The following is a 19252-nucleotide window of genomic DNA, read 5'->3' on the forward strand; positions in this document are numbered from 1 at the left end:
CGTTGGTTGTTACTTCTCCTCTCTCATCTGTGATTTTATTTATTTGAGTCTTTACTTTTTGATAAGTCTGGCTAGAGGTTTATCAATTTTATTAATTTTTTTAAAGAAACTTCCCCTGGTTTCATTGATCTATTATATTGTGGGGGTTTTTTTCAGACTTTTATTTATTTATTTTTTATTCCTTTAAAAATTTTTTTTATTTAAATTCAACTTAACGTATAGTGTATTATTAGTTTCAGGGGTAGAATTTAGTGATTCATCAGTTGCATATAACACTCAATGCTCATTATATCAAGTGCCCACCTTAATGACCATCACCCAATTACCCCATCCCCCCTCCCCTTCAGCAGCCCTCAGTTTGTTTCCTCTAGATAAGAGTCTCTTATGGTCTCTTATAGTCCCTCTGTTTTTATTTTATTTTGTCTTTCCTTCCCTTCCTCTATATTCACCTGTTTTGTTTCTTAAATTCCACATATGTGTGAAACCATCTGGTATTTGTCTTTCTCTGACTTATTTTGCTTAGCGTAATACCCTCTAGTTCTATCCATGTCATTGCAAATAGCAAGATTTCATTCTTTTTGACGGATGAGTAATATTCTATTGTGTATATATACACCACACCTTCTTTTTTTTTTTTTAAGATTTTATTTTATTTATTTGTCATAGAGAGAGAAGCAAGAGCAAGCACAGGCAGACAGAGTGGCAGGCAGAGGCAGAGGGAGAAGCAGGCTCCTTGCCAAGCAAGGAGCCCAATGTGGGACTTGATCCCAGGACGCTGGGGTCATGACCTGAGCAGCCGCTTAACCAACTGAGCCACCCAGGCGTCCCTACACCACACCTTCTTTACCCATTCATCTGTCGATGGACATCTGGGCTCTTTCCCTATTTTGGCTATTGTGGACATAGCTGCTGTAAACATTGGGATGCATGTGCCCCTTCAAATCTCTACTTTTGTATCCTTTGGATAAATACCTTGAAGTGCAATGGCTGTGTTGTAGGGTAATTCTATTTTTAACTTTTTTTTTTTCACTAAGTTTTGAAAATTTTTTATTTCTTTACTTGAGAGAGAGAGTACGAGTATGCGGAAGAGCAGAGCAAGGACAAGCAGACTTTATGCTAAGCACAGAGCTTGACACAGGCCTCCATCCCACAACCCTGAGATCATGACCTGAGCCAAAACCAAGAGTCAGACACCTTAACTGACTGTGCCACCCAGGTGCCCCTATTTTTTTTTGAATTTATTTATTTATTTGACAGACAGAGATCACAAGTAGGCAGAGAGGCAGGCAGAGAGAGAGGAGGAAGCAGGCTCCCCCTGAGCAGAGAACCCAATGTGGGGCTCGATCCCAGGACCCTGGGATCATGACCTGAGCCAAAGGCAGAGTTTTTTTTTTTTTTTAAAGATTTTATTTATTTATTTGCCAGAGACAGAGGGAGAGAGAGCGAGCACAGGCAGACAAAGAGGCAGGCAGAGGCAGAGGGAGAAGCAGGCTCCCTGCCGAGCAAGGAGCCCGATGTGGGACTCGATCCCAGGACCCTGGGATCATGACCTGAGCTGAAGGCAGCTGCTTAACCAACTGAGCCACCCAGGCGTCCCGAAGGCAGAGGTTTTAACCCACTGAGCCACCCAGGCACCCGGTGCCCCTATTTTTAACTTTCTGAGGAAACTCCATGTTGATTTCCAGAGTGGTTGCACCAGTATGCATTCCCACCAACAGTGCAAGACGCTTCCCCTTTCTTTGAATGTTTGCCAACATCTGTCATTTCCTGACTTGTTAATTTTAGCCACTCTGACTGGTATATATCTGGTGGTATCTCATTTTGGTTTTTTTTTAATATTTTATTTATTTATTTGACAGAGAGATCACAAGTAGGCAGAGAGGCAGGCAGAGAGAGAGGAGGAAGTAAGCTCCCTGCTGAGCAGAGAGCCCGATGTGGGGCTCGATCCCAGGACCCTGGGATCATGACCTGAGCCAAAGGCAGAGGCTTTAACTGAGCCACCCAGGTGCCTCTCATTGTGGTTTTGATTTGTATTTCCCTGATGTTAAGTGATGTTGAAATTTTTTCATGTGTCTGTTGGCCATTTGGCTGTCTTCTTTGAAGAAATGTCTGTTCATGCCTTCTGCCCATCTCTTAATTGGATTATTTGTTCTTTGGGTGTTGAGTCTGGATACTTTGTAGATTTTGGATACTAGCCCTTTATCTGATGTCATTTGCAAATATCTTCTCCCATTCTGTCAGTTGTCTTTTGGTTTTGTTGACTGTTTCTTTTGCTGTGCAAAAGATTTTTATCCTGATTAAGTCCCAGTAGTTCATTTTTGCCTTTGTTTCCCTTGCCTTTGGAGATGTGCCTAGCAAGAAGTTGCTGTAGCCAAAGTCAAAGAGGTTGCTCCTTGTGTTTTCCTCTAGGATTTTGATGGATTCCTGTCTCCCATTGAGGTCTTTCATCCACTTTGAGTCTCTTTTTGTGTATGGTGTAAGAAAATGGTCCAGTTTTATTCTTCTGCATGTGGTTGTCCAATTTTCCCTACACCATCTGTTGAAGAGACTGTCTTTTTTACATTGCACATTCTATCCTGCTTTGTCGAAAATTAGTTCACCATAGAGTTGAGGGTCCATTTCTGGTCTCTCTATTCTGTTCCATTGATCTATGTGTCTGATGCTTCACTGACTGAGCCACACAGGGGCTGTTTTTGTGCCAGTACCGTACTGTCTTGATGATCACAGTTTTGTAATAGAACTTGAAATCCGGAATTATGATGCCACAAGTTTTAGTTTTCTTTTTCAAAATTCCTTTGGATATTTGGGGTCTTCTCTGGTTCCATACAAATTTTAGGGTTATTTTTTCCAGCTCGGGAAAAAAACTGATGGTATTTTGATTAGAGATTGCATTGAATGTATAGATTGCTCTCGGTTGCATAGACAATTTAAACAATATTTGTTCATCCAATCCATGAGCATGGAACATTTTTCCTTTTCTTTGTGTCTTCCTCAATTTCTTTCATGAGTACGTTATAATTATTAATTCTTTCCAAGAACAGATCCTTTGCCTCTTTGGTTAGGTTTATTTCTAGGTATCTTATGGCTTTGGGTACAATTATAAATGGAATCAACTCCTTAATTTCTCTTTCTTCTGTCTCATTGTTGGTGTGTAGAAATGCAACTGATTTCTGTGCATTGATTTTATATCCTGACACTTTGCTGAATTCCTCTTTGAGTTCTGGCAAATTTGGGGTGGAGTCTTTTGGGGTTTCCACATAGAGGACTATGTCATCTGCAAAGAGTGAAAGTTTGACTTCTTCCTTGCCAGTTCAGGTGACTTTTACTTCTTTTTGTTGTCTGATTGCTGAGGCTAGGACTTCTAGTACTATGTTGAACAGGAGTGGTGATAGTGGACATCCCTGACATGTTCCTGACCTTACAGGAAAAGCTCTCAGTTTTCCCCCATTGAGAATGATAATCATTTTGGCTTTTTCTAGATGGCTTTTATGATATTGAGGTATGTACCCTCTGTCCCTACACTGTAAAGAGTTTTAATCAAGAAAGGATGCTGTACTTTGTCAAATGCTTCTTCTGCATCTAGTGAGAGGATCCTATAGTTATTTTCCTTTCTTTTGTTTATGTAGTGTATCACATTGACTGATTTGTGGATGTTGAACCACCCTTGCGGCCCAGGAATAAATCCCACTTGGTATGGTGAATCATTCTTTTAATGTACTCCTCGATCCTGTTGGCTAGTATTTTGGTGAGAATTTTTGCATCCATGTTATTTAGGGATATTGGTCTGTAATTATCTTTTTTGGTGGGGTCTTTGTCTGGTTTTGGGAACAGGTAATGCTGGCCTCATAGAAAGCATTTGGAAGTTTTCCTTCCATTTTGATTTTTTGAAATGGCTTCAGAAGAATAGGTAGTAATTCTTCTTTAAATGTTTGGTAGAATTACCCTGGGAAGCCATCTGGCCATGGTCTTTTGTTTGTTGGGAGATTTTTGATTACTGCTTCAATTTCCTTGCTGGTTATGGGTCTGTTCAAGTTTTCTATTTCTTCCTTCTTCAGTTTTGGTGTTTTATCTGTCTCTAGGAATGCATCCATTTCTTCCAGATTGCCTGATTTGTTGGTGTATAGTTGCTCATAATATGTTCTTATAATTGTTTCTATTTCTTCAGTGTTGCTTGTAATCTTTCCTCTTTCATTCATGATTTTATTTATTTGGGTCCTTTCTCTTTTCTTTTTGATAAATCTGATCAGGGAGTTATCAATCTTATTAATTCTTTCCAAGAACAATCTCCTAGTTTCGTTGATCTGTTCTGTTGTTCTTTTGGTTTCCGTTTTGTTGATTTCTGCTCTAACCTTTATTATTTATCTTCTCCTGGTGGGTTTAGGCTTTATTTGCTGTTCTTTCTCCAGCTCCTTTAGGTGTAGGGTTAGGTTGTGTATTCTTGTTTCTTGAGAAATCTTGCAGTCCTCCATATTTCCCTTTTAGGACTGCCTTTGCTGCATCCCAAAGATTTTGAACAGTTGTGTTTTCATTTTCATTTGTTTCTATGAATTTTTTAGTAAAAAATAAATTAGAAAATGTAAAACTCATTCACAATTCCTAAATCTAAGTGTTTTCTGTAGAGGAGTAAGTATGGCAGTGCTCTGTTGTAATTACACCAAATCGTGCTTCATAGAATTTTATTTCTAAATTATTATGGGTATACTGTCTGTTTCCCTTTTCTGCTGTTTTTTTTTCCACTCCATCATTTTAATGTGTTGTATTCTTGTGAGTGCCTAATTTATTATTTTTTAAGTTTTGTTTCAGATAGTAATAGATATTTTGTTTTTTCTAATTGTGGTAAAATATACATAACATAAAATTTATCTTGTTAACCATTTTTTAGTGTACACTTCAGTGGTATTAAGTGTATTCAAGTTGTTGTGGTCATTCATCTCCAGAACTTCTTTCATCTTCTATAACAAACTCTGTACCCATTAAACAAAAGATCTCCATTTCCCCCAACCCAGACCCTGGCAACCCCTACTCTACTTTGTACTTCCATGAATTTGACCACTTTTGTACCTCATGTAAATGGAAACATAGAGTATTTTCTCTTTTCTGATGGGCTCACTTAGTATACCTTGTCTTTAAGGTTCATCCATGGTGTACCATTTGTCAGAATTTCCTTCCCTTTTAAGACTGAATCATATTATCTTATTTGTGTAGGACACAATTTGCATATCTGTTCATCTCCCAATGGACACTTGGATAGCTTTCACCTTTAGCTATTGAAAATAATGCTCCCATGAATATGGGTGTACAAATAACTATTTGAGTCTCTGCTTTCAAGTCTGTGGGGTATATGCCCAGAAGAAGGATTACTGGATCAAATGGTAAATCTGTTTTTAATTTTTTGAGGAACCACCATATTGTTTTCTAGAGTGGCTACACTGTAAAATTTTACGTTTCCACAAGCAATGCACAAGGATCTTGGTTTCTCCACATCCTTACAAACACTTTTTATTTTCTCTTCTTATTGATAGTTATGTATAAAAAGGTGAGTATGAGGCTGGCAGGATCCTGTCATAATGGAATAGAATGGAGATATCAGGGTAAACTCAGGTAGATCATAACCCACTCTGACATCCTTCCAAAGAGTACAGTTTGGAAAGGGTAAAGAACAGTAACCTTATATTATAGAAACCTGGCAAACTGCACCTCAGCCAGTTGGTCAAGGTTAACATCATGATGATGTCATCCATATAGGATATGTCTTTGATAACCTGTGATGACAGTGGCACTTACCTCTGAGGTCTTCTCAAGGATCCATAACACCAGTCAAAGCATCACAAAAATATTTAACCAATCCCAATGGAGGAACGTTCTACAAAATATTTGACAACTACTCCCTCAAAACTGTCAAGGCCGTCAAAAACCAGGAAAGTCTCAGAAACTGTCACAGCCATAGGACTCAATGCAACATAGACAGACTCTCAGAAAAGTACAAAATTTAAAAATAAGGGAGTCTGAATACGGTGTGGACTTTACTTAATAATAATATACCAACGTGGGTTCAAGAATTATAACAAATGTACCAAACTAATATAAGATGCTAAAGGTAGGGGAAGTTGGGTGTGGGGTATATAGGAAGTCTTTGTACTATATCTGCAGCTATTCTATAAATTTAACTATTCTAAAACAAATTTAGTTTTTAAATTCCTCCTTTATATTTTATATACGATGCAGCTATTTGGAGTGTAAAAGTCTAGTTTTCATTCCTTTGTAGTTGACCAGATCTTACTCTGGAAGCATTTTATAATGTTCTCTGTGTGTTTCCCATTCTTAAATTCATAGAGCGTAAATACAGGTGTGTTTCCATGTCTTTTCTCTCTGTCTGAGAGCCTTTTAAATATGAGGCCTTTATCCTCTCCTACTGCCTTCTGTGGGAGTTCCTCATGGATGTGTTTTTCTGTTGCATCTCTCCTACTCTTTATTGCATGTATTATGTGCATTTGTTGACTAATGTTTCTCGTGCCTAATATTGTAGTTTATTCTTTTTATGATTTCTTGTTTTTTTTTTCATGCACTAACATCTTCCCTTATCATCTTAAGTGTATTTATTATGCTCATTTAAAATTTTCAGTCCAGGGGCACCTGGGTGGCTCATTTGGTTAAGCATCTGCCTTTAGCTAAGGTCATGATCTCAGAGTGCTGAGATCGAGCCCCACGTTGGGCTCGCTGCTTAGTGGGGAGCCTGCTTATCCCTCCCCCATGCCCCCTGCGTCTACTTTCTTTCTCTCTCTCTTTCTCTCAAATAAATAAATGAATCTTAAAAAAATAAAATCAAAATTTCAGTCCATCTGTTCTAGTCATCCTACTTCAGATAGAATGTGTTGTTCACCTTGTTGTCTTTCTTTTACAGTAGTTGTAATTCCCAAGGTATTTCATTATTTTGGCTTTTGAGTTCATGCTACTGTTTGTATATCAGCTACTCTGTCTGAAAATACATATTAAAGAAAGTGCTGTGGAGACAATTCTGTTTTAGTTCCCATACACGTAAGGAATAAAGAAGAGATAAACCCCAAGGGAGGAAGTCTCAGGCACCACTGTAGCTGACACAGCATGGTGTAGAATCATCCAACATTAAACAGAGAAGCATCATTTGAAGGATGCCACATCACTGATACTTCTTCAAAGCCTGGGTGTCTTAAGGATTTGGGAAGGATAAAGGAATATTTTTACAAAGCAGGTCAGTCTATACCTGTCATTATCAATTCATCTACCATGAAAGGCTTGGGTAGCACTGATATAATTCTGTAAACACTGCAACAGTGATCTGAACTTTTGCTACAGATTTCTGGGTAATGAGGATTGTGCATGAAGCGTGGGGACCCAGAAAACACAGTCCCCTAATCTTCCCTTTAGATGCCTCCTTATCCAGGCCTTTCCCACAGGGATCCAGTTGTCCATACCTGGTTGATGGCTGCATGTTGAGTAGCACATGTGAAGATACTCATGGTAAGGAAATGACAGAGCTAGCTGATCCTGAGACTGGAAGGAGACAGGGAAACCTAAGAGAAGAAAAAACAAAATTTAGAAACTGAAACCCTGAAGGAGATAAGAATATAAGAGCTGATGTTTTGAGATACCCATGTGTTAGAATTAGTGAGCACTCATTCATTCATTCAAAATATCTGCTGCATCAAAAAAGAATAAAATAACTAGGCATAAATTTAACCAAGGAAGTGAAAGACCTATACACTGAAAACCATAAGCCACTGATGAAAGAAATCAATGAAGACACAAATAAATGGAAAGGTATTCCATGTTCATGAATTGACAGAATTAGTACTATTGAAATGTCCATGCTACCAAAAGCAATCTACAGATTCAACACAATCCCCATCAAAATCCAAATGATGTTTTTCATGGAAATAGAGAAATTCATCTTAAAAATTCATGTAGACTCTAAAGGGACACAGAATAGCTAAAACAATCCTGAAAAAGAAGAATAAAGCTGGAAGACTCACACTGTCTGATTTCAAAACTTACTAGAAAGCTACAGATATCAAAGCAATCAAACAGATATCATTGCTTTGTGGGCATGAAGACAGTCATATAGACTAACAAAGTAGAACAGAGATCCCAGAAGTAAACCCTCACATTTATGGTGAAATGATTTTTGAGAAGGGTGCCAAGACCATTCAATGGGGAAAAGACAATCTTTTTAACAACTTTATCTGGGAAAAACAAGATATCTATACACAAAAGGATGAAGTTGGACACTTACCTAACACTGTATACAAAAGTTTCTCAAAATATACCAAAAATCTGAATGTAAGACCTAAAACAGTAAAACTCTTAGAAGAAAACATAGGGCAAAAGTGTTGTGACCACTTGGATTGGGCAGTCATTTCGTGGATATGACACCAAAGACACAGGTAACAAAAGAAAAAAATGGACAAATCAGACTTCACAAAAATTTAAAAATTTTGTACATCAAAAAGACACAATCTACAGAATAAAAAGGGAACTGAACAGGAAAAAGTATTTCTAAACCACATACCTGGTAAGTGGTTAATATCCACAATATAGAAACAACTCCTAAAACTCAAAACTAGCAAAAAGCAAACAAGCCAATTCAAAAATGGACAACGGACTTGAATTAGATGGTTCTCCAAAGTATAAGATATAAGAGTGCCCATCAGACACATGAAAAGGTGCTCAGTATCACTCATCGTTAGGGAGATGCAACTCAAAACTACAATGAGATACCACCTCACTCCCACTTTTGGTTACTACCAAAAGAACAGAAAATAAGTGTTGGTGAGGATGTGGGGAAATCAGAACCCTGCACTTTAGTGGAATGTAAAATGGTACAGCCACTGTGGGAAACTGTGGAGTTTCTACAAAAAAATAAAAAGTAGAATTACCATCACTCAGCCGTAAAAAGGAGTATAGGCTTGCCATGCACCATTTGATGGACCTATAGGGTGTGATGCCAAGTGAATTAAGTCAGGCAGAGAAAGACAAGCATACTGTAAGATTTTACTCATACATGGAATCTAAAAAATAAAGCAAAAGGAACAAACAAAAAACAGAAACAGACTCACAGATGATGGTTGCCAGAGAGAAGAGGAGAGGGGAGATGACAAGATAGGGAAAGGGGATTAGGAAGTATAGATTTCTGGATATAAGATAATTGAGGCACAGGGATATGGTGCACAGCATAGTGAATCTAGATGTTAATATTTTTAAAAAGATTTTATTTATTTATTTGACAGACAGAGATCACAAGTAGGCAGAGAGGCAGGCAGAGAAGAGTAAGCAGGCTCCCTGCTGAGCAGAGAGCCTGAGGCGGGGCTCTATCCCAGGATCCTGGGATCATGACCTGAGCTGAAGGCAGAGGCTTTGACCCACTGAGCCACCCAGGTGCCCCTCTAGATGGTAATATTAAAACAACTCTGTTTTGTGACAGACGGTACCTAGACTTATTGTGGTGACCATTTTGTAATGTATATAAATATTGAATCACCATGTTGTACACCCAAAATAAATACAATATTATATGTCAATTATTCCTCAATTTTTAAAAAATCAGTACCAAAAAAGGAAAGAAATAAATACACTCCTATCTATTAAAAAATAAAAACAGAATTAGCATATGACCCCCAGCGATCCCACTTCTGGGTGTGTACCTAGAAGAGTTGAAAGCAGAGTCTCAAAGAGATATTTGTACACCACTGTTCACAGCATTTTGCACAATAGCTAAAATATGGACGCAACGCAGGTGTCCACTGACCAATGAATCGATAAGCCAAGTGTGACATATTTGTACAATAGGACATTACTCAGCCTCAAAAAGGAAGGGAATTCTGACAGGTGCTACAACATGGGTGAACCTTGAGGATGAGTGAAATATGCCGAGTCCACACAAAGAAATATGCCAGTCCACAAAAAGATACATACATACGTATATTCCACGTCTATGAAATAACACAGAGCCTCCATCATAGACACAGGAAGTGGGGTGGTGGGCACCAGGTGCTGGAGTGGAGAGAATGTAGTTAGTGTTTAATGGGGACAGAGGCTCAGTTTTACAAGATGAAGAGTTCTGAGGATGGACAGTGGTGACAGCTGTATGACAATGTGGACATACTTAATACCACTGACTTGTGCACTTAAAATGGCTAAGATGGTAAATTCGACACTATCTGAACTTGAACACAATTTTTTAAAGAAAGCAAAACCAAAAAGGAACATTATTATTTTTTTATTTTTATTTTTATTCATGGACTGACCAAGAAAAAAAAATCGTTGTCTTATTTTCTCCTTGAGTATTTTTTTTAATTTTTAATTTTTAATTTTTTATAAACATATATTTTTATCCCCAGGGGTACAGGTCTGTGAATCGCCAGGTTTACACACTTCACAGCACTCACCAAAGCACATACCCTCCCCAATGTCCATAATCCCACCCCCCCTTCTCCCAAACACCCTCCCCCCAGCAACCCTCAGTTTGTTTTGTGAGATTAAGAGTCACTTATGGTTTGTCTCCCTCCCAATCCCATCTTGTTTCATTGATTCTTCTCCTACCCACTTAAGCCCCCATGTTGCATCACCACTTCCTCATATCAAGGAGATCATATGATAGCTGTCTTTCTCTGCTTGACTTATTTAGCTAAGCATGATACACTCTAGTTCCATCCATGTTGTCACAAATGGCAAGATTTCATTTCTTTTGATGGCTGCATAGTATTCCATTGTGTATATATACCACATCTTCTTGATCCATTCATCTGTTGATGGACAGCTAGGTTCTTTCCATAGTTTGGCTATTGTGGACTTGCTGCTATAAACATTTGGGTGCACGTGCCCCTTTGGATCACTACGTTTGTGTCTTCAGGGTAAATACCCAGTAGTGCAATTGCTGGGTCATAGGGCAGTTCTATTTTCAACATTTTGAGGAACCTCCATGCTGTTTTCCAGAGTGGTTGCACCAGCTTGCATTCCCATCAACAGTGTAGGAGGGTTCCCCTTTCTCTCCTTGAGTATTTTGATGGTACGGACCCACTACTGTCTGGCACTGGTTTTTGCCATGGAGACGTCTGAGTCCAGACTCATTTTTCTGTCATAAGTGATTTGATCTTTTTGTCCCTCAGCCCGGAGGGTTATTTATTCATCTTTAAAATCTAGTACCTTTGGGGGCGCACCGAGACCTGCAACTGCCTCCGGGTTGCTCAGATGTATTAAAGCGAGGCAGACATAATCAGCAAATACAATCCCTTCCATCCACTTATGGACATTTGGGACTCCTGTAGAGTATCCGTAAGTCTTCTTTTCTTTTCTAGATGGGGTGGTCTGCTTTGTCTTGTAGACTGTAGAAATTCCTCATCTGTTCTAGCCCGCAGGTACTCTTACCACTTGAAAGGATGCCTTTGCCTTCAGGCACCCAGTGTTTCAGTTCGAATTGTTTCATTTGAAAAATCACTACCAAAGACGTCCCTTTTGAAGTTAACATTTTTTTCCCCCTTCCCTCTGACTACTTTTAAGATTTTTCTCCCATCTTTGGTTTCCAGCATTTTTACATTTCTCTTGGGTTCCCCCCCACCCCATCTCTTTAGGAAGACACGTGGTTTGGTTTGGTTTGGTTTTTCTTCACCCAGTTTGGGACTTGTGGTGGTATTTCAGTCTGTGGATGTGGATGTGTTTGAGTAATTGCCCTCTCCGTTGCTTTTGATGGACTCACTCTCTTTCACTTGGCGCTGACCAGAGAGATTACACCTGAGGAATAAGGGGGAGCTGGAAATCTGACCTCATAGGGACTGAAGCCCAGTATCCAATGGGGGCACCTGGGAGGCTCAGTCGGTTGAGCGTCTCCCTTTGTCATAGGTGATGATCTGGGGTCCTGGGATCGAGCCCCGCCTCAGGCTCCCGGCTCAGCGGGACTCCTGCTTCTCCTCTCCCCCTGCTCGTGCTCTCTCTTGCTATGTCTCTCTCTCAAATAACTAAAATCTTAAAAAGAAAGACAGCTACACTAACAGACTTAACCCAGATATAATAGAAGGAGTTGGTCCAAAATACTTAGCCCAGCCTGGCTGAATGCTGTGGTCCTTTATCCTTTCAGTTCTAACCATAACTGCTTGCTGTTGAAATAACAGGAGATTAGTTTTGTTATGTTGCTTTTGGGTTGTACCAAACGAGAAGGAAAAAAAAAAAATGCAAATGCTCCAAAGAAGGAAACACACTAAGGCCACTTGGGGGCCTGGTAGAAGATTGGAGACATTCTTTGACCATATATATATATATATATATATATATATATATATATATATATATATATATAATTTTTATATAAATTAATTTTTGGACAATCCTGTGATTTTGAATCGAAATCCCTCTATGCACCAGAAACAACTACAGAGGACCTGCTGTTGGAATAAAATAAGAAGGAGATGGAGAGATGAACTTGCACGGGGTGTCCAGCCTAACAGAACAGGTGTGGCTCCAGAACTCAGGGTGCTCTCGCACATTTTTACCTAGCTTCTTGGAGTAAAGTGCAGGGAACGCCATTCACATAAAATAGCACACAGACAGCACTGGACTGCAGGTCCAGCCAGGGCCCTGCGGTTTAGTGCATTTCCGGAGCTAGAGGGGAGCCACCGCTGTAGGAATCACCACAGAGGAAGATCCAGAAGCAGCGTGAGCCTGCTGTATGCAGAAGTGACTGGGCCAAAAAAAAAAAAAAAAAAAAAGTCAAACTGAGATACATCAAGATTGTGCATTTGAAACCCCAGAGTGCTGGTTCTGCTAGTCCCTTACTTGTCCCCTGCTCGCATTGCGTCCGACTGTGGGCTTCTGTGTGCATTTGGATGGTGGGGAGGAGGAGGAACAGAAATGAGGTGAGGGTTTATCAAGAGCCATGGGGAGGGAAGGGGGGGCGCTGGGAGCATGGCGGAGGGGAGGCAGGGCTGGGGAGGGGTGTTGTTGGGACGGGTTGGTTGAGGATTCCAAAAAGCCTGAGGCCAAGAGCTGCTGTTGGCAGCCAGATCCCCTGACGCACTGGGAACTTCTGTAACTTAGCTTCCAGGGGCTTACGAAACCCTTGGAGGAAGCACTGACTACAGGAAGACATTTGTGTTCTAAGACACCGTCTTTGTTTTTCTTCCTTGAAATCTGAGTGAGAGGGCAGGAAACAGAGCATGTATCACCGACTTTATTATTTAATCAGACCTTTTTATGAATATGTAAGTCAAGTTCTCTGGGGAGAAGGACAGGGATGCGAGGAGTCCATGGGTGACAACGTGCGGGACCAGATGGAAACTGAGGTAGGGCGACTGCGGGGGTGCTGAGTTCCAGAAGTCACTGGGAACCACTCCTGGTGAACTCCCCAGAGCCGTTTGAGGCTGCAGCCTGGGGACCCTGACAACACAGCTGTGGGGCCAGTCTCTTCCCCAGAGGGTGTAACCAAGAAACAGGAAGTCCTCAACGGCACTTAGGGAGGGCGAAGCTTGGGGCCCCTCAGATGGTGACACTGTTCTCCACCATGCTGGGTCGAAGGTACTCATAGGGCAGCTCCAGGCCTGCATTGCGGACCTCCAGCTCCTGGTCCATGGTAGCCAGCTCCTCCTGGAATTTCTCCAGCACAGCCTGGGGGCCAGGGCCCGAGAAATATTTCTCCTTGTGCTGTCCCAAGGCCACCTGAGAAGGGGACAACAAGACGGCTCGGCCCTGGACCCCTTGGCTGAGAATTCCACCCCTCCTTCAAGCCGCCACTCCTCCCCCAGGACCCGGCATCTGTCTCTAACCATGACGGGCTGGCGTCTGCCGAGGAACTTTGTGAAGGTCTTCTGCATGCGGGCTTGGTGGGCAGTGGGCAGTGAGTCCACTATATCCTTCTCTGTCACGTCCTTGGAGGTGGGCGGGGGCTTCCGCATGGTGCACGGCCCATTGGGGATCCAGGCGTACCAGTCCAGCTGCAAGGAGGGGAGCCTCTCCGAAGTCCAGGCTGACGACCCAAGCATTTGGTCCCCCATCTCCTCCATCCCGGGAGCCCCTGGGACCGACCCCAGCAGCCTACCTGGCCCAGGTGGGCAGAAGCATGCTGACCCGTGCAGGTAAAGATGCACATGGAGGCAAAGTGACAGAGCTGAGCCCGGGATTCTAAGGAGACGGGGAACCTGGGTGACATGAAGAGAAGAAGAGGCTTTGAGACCAGGACATGAGCCCCAGGCCTCAGTCAGTGCAAGGTATCTGGAGATTCAGAGAAGTTTCTGTCCGTGGCTGTGGCCCCTAGAGTCCACAGCTCGCACGCAATGTACGTGTAGGCGCTCAAGGAGGGAAAGTGCCTAAGGGAAGCATGTCTGTTTCCAGGGGGTGCTCTGAGTGTGTGAGGGCAGGGAATGCTGTGCCGGACAATGCAGAGGGAAGGGGCTGGGGACTCAGGAGCGATCGTTCAGATTTCTGAAGGGTGCTCTGGAGGGGTGCCTGGGATGCTCGGGGAAACCGAGGCAGGGTGGCCTATGATGGCGCTGTGAGATGGTGCAGATGGTTGGCGGGTAGGTGTGGGTCAACACAGGCCGGTGGGGAGGGGTCTGAGCTTACCCCCGGTCCTGGGCACCCTGCAGCCCGGTCTCGGTGATCTCTCTGCACCAAACCTGTAGCTCGGGGTCATCCCTCACGGCCGCATCACTCTTGTAGAAAAGACCGACCATCCCCTCCACGTACCTGCTCGCCAGGCAAGAAAGCCCCCGGTCTCAGGCGGCCAACGCAGGACCAACTGGACCGGTAGCCCCCCTCATTCTCGCTGCGAAGCCCGCTGGGTCCCCGCGCTGTGTCCTTCTCACCGGCTGATGATCCCCCACAGTCTGAGGGCGTCTTGGCCGTAGAGAGAAGCCTTCACATCCAAGAGCCCGCGGTCAGCCAGGTCGTCAGGGGGGCAGAGGGAACGGTAGGTCAGGCAAGCCGTGGCTCTCTGGAGAATGTCCACGTGGCCTCCACTGCCTGTGCTCACCACCTGAGGGTGACCCCGCAGCACGTAAGCCAGGGTCAGCCATGTCCGCAGGGAGGGCGTTCAGGGTCCATGGTCCTGCTCAGGCCCGACAACCCTGGGAAACCTTCCACTGTGGAGCCCTGTGCCCTCTTCACCCATCCCTGTCCATACCAGATCAAAAATTCCCCATTTGGAGACAAGGTTACTTCGGGCCAGGACGTTGATCTCCATGGTGTAGCGGAAGTGGGGGACCAGGAGCTGATTTGGGAGAAAGAAACAGGACCATGAGGGGGGAATCCCAGGATCCGTGAGCGGAACGGAAATTAAAGGACCAGGGATAGAGAAGGGGGGGGGTGGGTCTCCGTAAAATGAGAGACCTTCCTTTGCGTTGGATTCGGTCAGGTTAAGATTTGGAAAACAGAGATGGAGCGACGTCTTCCCAAGGCCTCCCAAGGTCGAGGGTTTTACAGGTTCACTTATTTGCACTGTCTCGCGGTGTTCGTAAGAATCCCAGGGATCTCCTGTCTCACACCATCCTGGCTGCCACACCGACCTCCAGACCCAGCTTCCCTGGGACATGCTTGGCTTCTCAGCAGCCTCGGACACAGTGATCGCGGCCCGCCTTTTACACTCTCACCTCTAGGCCGCCTTGACATCATGCATCTTGTTCCCCTGCCCCCTCAGTGGATGGCCCTTCTCTTGGTCCCCGTCTTTCTCCACTCCCTTCCAGTGAGTGAAGGCCGGGCACCTGACACTTCTATCCTGGCCCGAATTCTCTGCTCTGGCTACAAACCCCCGGACAATCCATCTAGTACAATGGCTTTCAGTAGCCCCGTGTTCTCACAACCCTAAGATCTGTGTCTCCAACCCTCCCCCGGTGCAGGCTCCCCAGGCTCCTATATCTGACCCGCTTCCGACATCTTCGGGTGTGGCTGTCTACAGGGTCTGGAACCCGCACGTGCCCCAGAACAACTCTCGTTCTGCTCCCCACGGAGCACCACGGCTTCCTCTCATCCCTTCTCCCACCCAGGCCTTCAGTCCCTCACACCCTCCTCCTCAGTCACTCCCCAGAGCCCTCTCCGGACCTCTCCGACGGGAACGACCCCATCCCTCACCACCCACCTGGCAACCTCCGGAGACCACATTTCAACAGTGCCCTTGTGAGACACACGCTCGCTCCTTCCCTGGGCCTGGGAGTGTGTCCGCATGTGCGCACACGGCCGTGCGTGTGCCTGTCCACGAAGACGGCCACGGACCTCGCATGCCACTAGGTTAGACTCCGGGAGGTGCTTCCCCAGGCTCCGAAGGGTAGCCAGATACAGAAGAGACGTGGACACGCACCTTGTAGATGGGATGCAGGCTGGGCAGGGTCCGCATGGTCGCCACAGAAATAACCTCCGCCATCAGGTGTCCCCGCAGGAGGTGAGACTGGAGCTGGTGCAGCTGGAAGTCAGAGCTCCGGACCCAGGTCTTGGCCAGCAGCCAGGCCATAGGGGGGTCGGAGGGCAGGAACAGCATCGGTGGGGGGCATCCTGGACGAGGAGGCTGCAGCTAGAGCAGGGGACAGAGCGGGGAGCTCAGGACCTGTGCACCAGGGTCTCTCGAGGGGACCCGTGTGTGTGACATGCACCTGGGGGTTCTCACCTGGATGACCATGGGTAGGAGTCGCCCGTCAGGCTGGAGCCTCAGCATGACCAGAGGGGCCGTCACATATTGTTGTTTTAAGATGATAACATTAGGCTTGACTCCCTCCAGCAGGGAGAAATCGGCTTCGAACAGAGACCCAGCCTGGAGGGGGGGGGGGGAGCAGGGATCGATAAAGGGGTTGGGGTCACTTCTGGACTGGCCTTATTTCCTTTGGGAGCCTAGCCCCACCTTTCTCTACCCATCAAGTCTTTCCTTTGAACCCCAATCTCGCTCCCCCAACCCAAGCCCCGAACTCAAGGTTTCCATGCCCGGCGTTTCCCATCAGAGTTGGGGCTCCCTGAGGTGAACTCTCTGGTTTTCCACCATGACCCCTTCCCCCCACAACTAGAGTCCTCCCTGCTAGCTCCCTTCAGGATGTAGCCGGATGGAACACAGAACGGTTCCGCCATCCTCCCCTCCAGACCCCCACAGCTCCAGCTCTCTCTCTGGGGCTTTCATTCCATCTCTCGTCCTCTTTCCCTCCAGAAACCTGAGCTTTTCCCCAAGGCTGGGACGCATCTAACAAAGGAGGAAGAGGAGGGAGAAAAGAAAGGAATAAGACGGGGGGATGGTTAGTTCAGTTGCTTCTGACCAGGGTGGTTTTTGTCCCACCTCCCCCCACCGCAGGATGTTGGGCCATTTGGCAATGTCCGGAGGCATTTTTGGTTGTCACAATGGGCGTGAGGGGTTCTAGCATCCTACACGCACAGGACAGCCCCTCAAGCTCTCTGGCCCCAGATCTCAGTGTCAAAGCTGGGGGACGCTGAGTGTAGATGGAGGAGTGTGTCAGAGTATTGATGGAGAGAATGGTGGGGCAGTGGGAGACAGAGGCACCATGGCTGGGCTGCTGGGTGCACTCAGGGAGCTCCGCACCTGGAGCTCTTTCTGTAGCTGGGTCTTCAAGTCCTCCATCCCTGGAGGCAGCACCAGCCGCGCTGGGAGGCTGGCCGACCGCCTCAGGAGCATGGGGTTTGCACCGTTGAGGAACTGGTACCCAAAAAGCGTGTCATCCTTCCAGGAATTTCGAACCCGCTCTAAAGACACCAGTCGGGGAGCATGCTGTGAGCTGGGAGCCCCTCATTTTACACACAGATCCTCCCCGTTACCCTCTCCCTGTCTTCTCTCGAAGCCCTGGTTTGGAAATATGCACACACGTTTGGGGGAGGCGGTAACTGACCAGCCAGCGGGGTCTTCCCGCAAGGGAACAGTCTTTGGAAATCCTCCAGTCTTCTAACTGGATTGGTGAGGTCCAGTGCCCCCTTGAGCACCAAGCCCTCCAGCCTGTGGAAAGAATGGCAGTGCCAGGAGATCCAGGAAGGACCCAACCTGGCATCTAGGGAGCAAGTGCCCACCCTCTACCCCGCACATACGCTCTTGCCAGCGAGAAGGAGAAGTCGAGATCCTTATCCTCGCGGAATCTCTCATTCCTGGGAAGGTCCCACGGCGTTCTCCCCACAACAGGCAGGATTAACCCATCTTTCCAGGAGCCCCACCTGGAGGAGGAAGGCGAATTCGGTGATAAGGGGGTTGGGTTTCTTGGGCTCTGGTAGGGGGATCGGAGACTTGCTGTGGCTCACCGGTATGCCGTCTTCCTTTCCTGGAGTTCCTGCTCCCGGTGCGTCTTCAACAGGCTCTGGTCGTTGCTCACAGTCCGGGCTGGGCAGGGGCACATGAGCACGAGGTCTCCCCGGACCTCGGTCTGCGCGGGTCCCCTCTTTTCCCCTCTCCTGCACCCCAACCCTGCCCCTCTTACGTCCCAGCATCCCCGACTCCCTCTTCCGTGCCACCTCCTTCCCTGCCACCCCCGTTGCCCCGCCGCCCTCACCGGTGCCCTCGGCCAGGCAGACGACCCGGTTGCCCTGCACCCAGCTGTAGCAGGGGAAAAGGGCCTCGCCCTGGGTTCCGGGGCCGCGCACGGAGATGCAGGTGCAGAACCAGTCCGAGTCTGTCAGGTCTTTGTGCTTGCGCAGCCTCACCAGCAGCAGGCGCCCCAGGTGGACCCCGACGCGGACTTTGAACTCTGTCTGTCGCGGGACCCGCGCGAACTCAGACGCCGGCTTGCTGCTCCCCCCGACGGGCGGGTGGGCGCAGCTCCGAGCCCGGACTTCCCCGGACAGACCCGAGTCCGGTTGCAGGTGCCCAGCCTGATCCCCGCCCCAGACGCCCCGCCTGCCCCCGCGTCCCGTCGGCTTCGCACCCACCTCGCGGCGCAGCGGTCGCAGCCGCTTCCCCAGGTCGGCCTCCCCGTGTTCGCCCACCAGCCACAGCTGCACCTGGTTGCAGGAAAACGCCAGCAGCGAGTCCCCGGTGCCCACGCGGATCGTGTACTTGCCCATCGCGCTCGGACTTGGAGGGAGGCTTGGGGGAGATTAGCAATTTAAAGCGTGTGAGGCCCAACCCCCAGTGAAGCCGCACCCAGACCAGTGTCCCTGGGGCCTGAGCTCCCAGGGTCTCCGCCTCCCACCCACAGGCTCCTCTGCGCTTGGATTGGATGCACGTGTCCCTGCCACCGGCTGGACGAGGTTTCTCGGCAAGGTGCACCCCACCCTGGTCCTCTTGGAGACACTGCCTGGTGCCAGCACAGCGCCCACTCGA

At 46.3% G+C, this 19252-nt stretch overlaps 1 protein-coding gene across 1 annotated transcript; it reads right to left on the bottom strand.

Moving 5' to 3' along the window:
- Positions 1 to 13249: 13249 nt before the first annotated feature.
- Positions 13250 to 19038, bottom strand: LOC132004574 (polyunsaturated fatty acid (12S)/(13S)-lipoxygenase, epidermal-type-like). Its single transcript, XM_059381131.1, has 14 exons — positions 18859 to 19038; positions 18483 to 18681; positions 18235 to 18313; positions 18028 to 18150; positions 17835 to 17938; positions 17531 to 17691; positions 16616 to 16759; positions 16313 to 16522; positions 15143 to 15229; positions 14826 to 14995; positions 14584 to 14706; positions 14060 to 14159; positions 13788 to 13955; positions 13250 to 13680 (listed from the first exon to the last, which is right to left on the bottom strand). Exons 1-14 carry the CDS (start codon positions 18991 to 18993, stop codon positions 13501 to 13503), a joined length of 1983 nt encoding a protein of 660 aa, XP_059237114.1. The 5' UTR covers positions 18994 to 19038; the 3' UTR covers positions 13250 to 13500.
- Between the last annotated feature and the right edge of the window lie 214 nt (positions 19039 to 19252).

The sequence above is a fragment of the Mustela nigripes genome, chromosome 16 (genome assembly GCF_022355385.1).
Source record: "Mustela nigripes isolate SB6536 chromosome 16, MUSNIG.SB6536, whole genome shotgun sequence".
In the NCBI taxonomy this organism is placed as follows: domain Eukaryota; kingdom Metazoa; phylum Chordata; class Mammalia; order Carnivora; family Mustelidae; genus Mustela; species Mustela nigripes.